Genomic DNA, 2,895 nt, shown 5'->3' with positions numbered 1-2,895 from the left:
AATTACTGTGTAATTTTAATTCATCAGTAATTTTAGTCCATTCTCAACATTGCAGAAATCCACAATTTGGTATTAGTATTTGTTCCCATAGCAACTAATTGAAGCCGTAATAGGATTAGGATTAAGAATTAAGAGTTAGGGTCTGCAGTAAAAAGCACTCATGCCAGTGCCACATTAAAAGCATTCAGCACGCTCTGTAAAGTGGTTGGCGTTAGGAAGGGCATCCAGTTGTAGAAACCCTGGTGCAGCTCTCCTGCTTGCCAGCTCTGGTCAAACTGTCCAACCTAAGCCAGAGTGGACAATGGACACTAAATGATGATGATGATGATGATGATGAAGTTGATGTTTTTGGTCTTTTTTGTTAAAAATTTTTCATGTCTAAAAGTTTTGTTATGTCTTTTTTTTAATTAATTTCTCAAAAAATAAGTTGTGATATTCATAATGTTGTGTATCAAGGACAGATGCTTATAATGTTTGGTCCTTTTAATACCACCTTCATCCAAGAATACTCTTGGTTCCATGATACAAATTTCCTAATTTAAATCGATTTTAATTAAAACCCACCAAGAAAGATTCATGTTAATTTATGTTCCAAATATCAACTTAATAATGACAGTTATTTTACTAAATTCTTTATTTTCAAAATGAATCGAAACCAAAGCAGAATATTTCAACAGAAATATAAGAAAAGGGTCAAGGTGATCTAAATTAAAATCTTCCATCAAAATTTCATGCTTCACAGCATTTCTGATGGCGAGAATCACCAGGGTGTGTTTGCATAATTTGAGCTGAACAAATACCACACAGGGTATTTTTATTACAAAGCCCTGTTTTTTCGTTTTTTCATTGATGCTGATACTTCACACATATACACTGAAGAATTATGTGTGACATGACCAACCAGACTATTCGGTGTTGTTATATATCACTAATCACAATGCACTTTGCATCATTTTAGTCTTTCAATGACACCACCTTGCTGGCTAGACAACTTGCCCTACCTTAAAATTGCTGGCCTTGTGCCAAAATTTGAAACCATTATTATTATTATTATTATGAAGGTGGTGAGCTAGCAGAATTTTTAGCATGGTGGACAAAATGCTTAGCAATATTTCTAGATGTTATGTTCTAAATGTTATGTTTTTAATAATGACAGCTACTTTAGTAACTTCGTTATTTTCAATATTAATTGAAGCAAAGTGTATTTTAACAGAAATATGGTAACAAAAGGGTTAAAGTGATTGAAATCAAAACCTTCGGTCAAATTTCATGTGTTCCAAATACCAACCTAATAATGACAAAGTTATTTTACTAAACACTTAATTATTTTCAAAATTAATTGAAACACACCCCAGTTGATCCGATCAACGGAACAGCTTGCTCATGAAAGTGGCTGAGTACTCCACAAACATATATACTGGAGATTCAGCATGACATAGAATGTGATAAGGCTGGCTCCTTTGAATTACAGGTACCACTCATTTTTACCGGCTGAGTAGACTGTAGCAGTGGAGGCGCAATGGCCCAGTGGTTAGGGCAGCGGACTCACGGTCGTTGTGAGTGTTTATTGAGCGAAAACACCTAAAGCTCCATGAGGCTCCGGCAGGGGATGGTGGCGAACCCTGCTGTACTCTTTCACCACAAATTTCTCTCACATTTTCCTCCTGTTTCTGTTGTGCCTGTAAGTCAAAGGGTCAGCCTTGTCACACTGTGTCACACTGAATCTCCCCGACAACTACGTTAAGGGTACACGTGTCTGTGGAGTGCTCAGCCACTTGCACGTTAATTTCACGCACAGGCTGTTCCGTTGATCAGATCAACTGGAACCCTCGACGTCGTAAGTAATGGAGTGCCAACAAGACTGTAGCAATGTGAAATAAGTGTCTTGCCCAAGGATATAACACAGCACCAGGTATTGAACTCTTGATCTTACAATTATGAGCTGAATACCCTCACCACTAAGCTATGTGCCTTCAGATTAATTAGAGTCTTACGCAACTAATTAATATTTTGTGATTTTGCAGGCATCCAATGGCCCACCGGAAGACATCTTTCAAATTGGAGCCATCTTCTAAGATATCTGAAGACAAAACTCAAAGAAATGGCTCAACATTGGAGAAGACTTCACCAATTCGTTGCAAACAACAGAAACATATTCTCCTGGTTGTGTTTGTCTCGCTCATTATAGATCTTCTGGCATTTACATTGCTTCTGCCTTTACTACCATCCATTCTTGATTACTACCAGCAACATGATCGGGTAATCGCAGATTTCATTATTTTCTTTTTTTTTTATATTGATGTTCTTGAATTGTTATTGCTATGTTTACTGAGAGGTGGCTTTATTATTATTATTATTATTATTATTATTATTAAGGCAGTGAGCTGTCGCTATGTCCTGAGTTCAAATTCTGCCGAGGTCGACTTTGCCTTTCATCCTTTTGGAGTAGATAAATTAAGTACCAGTTGCATACTGGAGTCAATCTAATCGACTGCCTCCCCACTCCCCAAAAATTTCGGGCCTTGTGCCTAGAGTAGAAAAGATTATTATTATTATTATTATCATTATTATTATCATTATTATTATTATTAGGAACGTTAGCATGCTGGGCAAAATGCTTAGCGGTATTTTCGTCTGTCTTTACATTCTGAGTTCAAATTCCACCGAGGTCAACTTTGCCTTTCATCCTTTTGGGGGACGATGAAATAAGTAGCAGTTACGCACTGGGGTCGACGTAATCGACTATCCCCTTTCCCCCCAAAATTTTCAAGGCCTTGTGCTTAGAGTAGAAATAATAATAATGATAGTTATTATTATTATGAAGATGGTGAGCTGGCGGAATCACTAGCGCACCAAGCGAAATGCCTAGTGGTGTTTTGTCCATCTTCAAGTTCT

The 2,895-nt window shown here is 37.2% G+C and overlaps 1 protein-coding gene across 1 annotated transcript in view; it reads left to right on the top strand.

Annotated features, from left to right (window-relative positions):
• Window positions 1–2,895, top strand: part of LOC106872988 (major facilitator superfamily domain-containing protein 10) — a gene marked incomplete at its 3' end in the record, with an annotated part of 88,945 nt that overhangs the window by 27,042 nt on the left and 59,008 nt on the right. Inside the window, exon 2 of the mRNA XM_052975663.1 lies at window positions 2,025–2,259. Within this exon, the coding sequence (XP_052831623.1) occupies window positions 2,032–2,259 (228 nt within the window). The remainder of the gene's footprint in view (window positions 1–2,024; window positions 2,260–2,895) is intronic.

The sequence above is a fragment of the Octopus bimaculoides genome, chromosome 22 (assembly GCF_001194135.2).
Source record: "Octopus bimaculoides isolate UCB-OBI-ISO-001 chromosome 22, ASM119413v2, whole genome shotgun sequence".
Classification (NCBI taxonomy): domain Eukaryota; kingdom Metazoa; phylum Mollusca; class Cephalopoda; order Octopoda; family Octopodidae; genus Octopus; species Octopus bimaculoides.
Note: the sequence above shows the minus strand (reverse complement) of the source record. Positions and strands in the feature narration are given on the sequence as shown.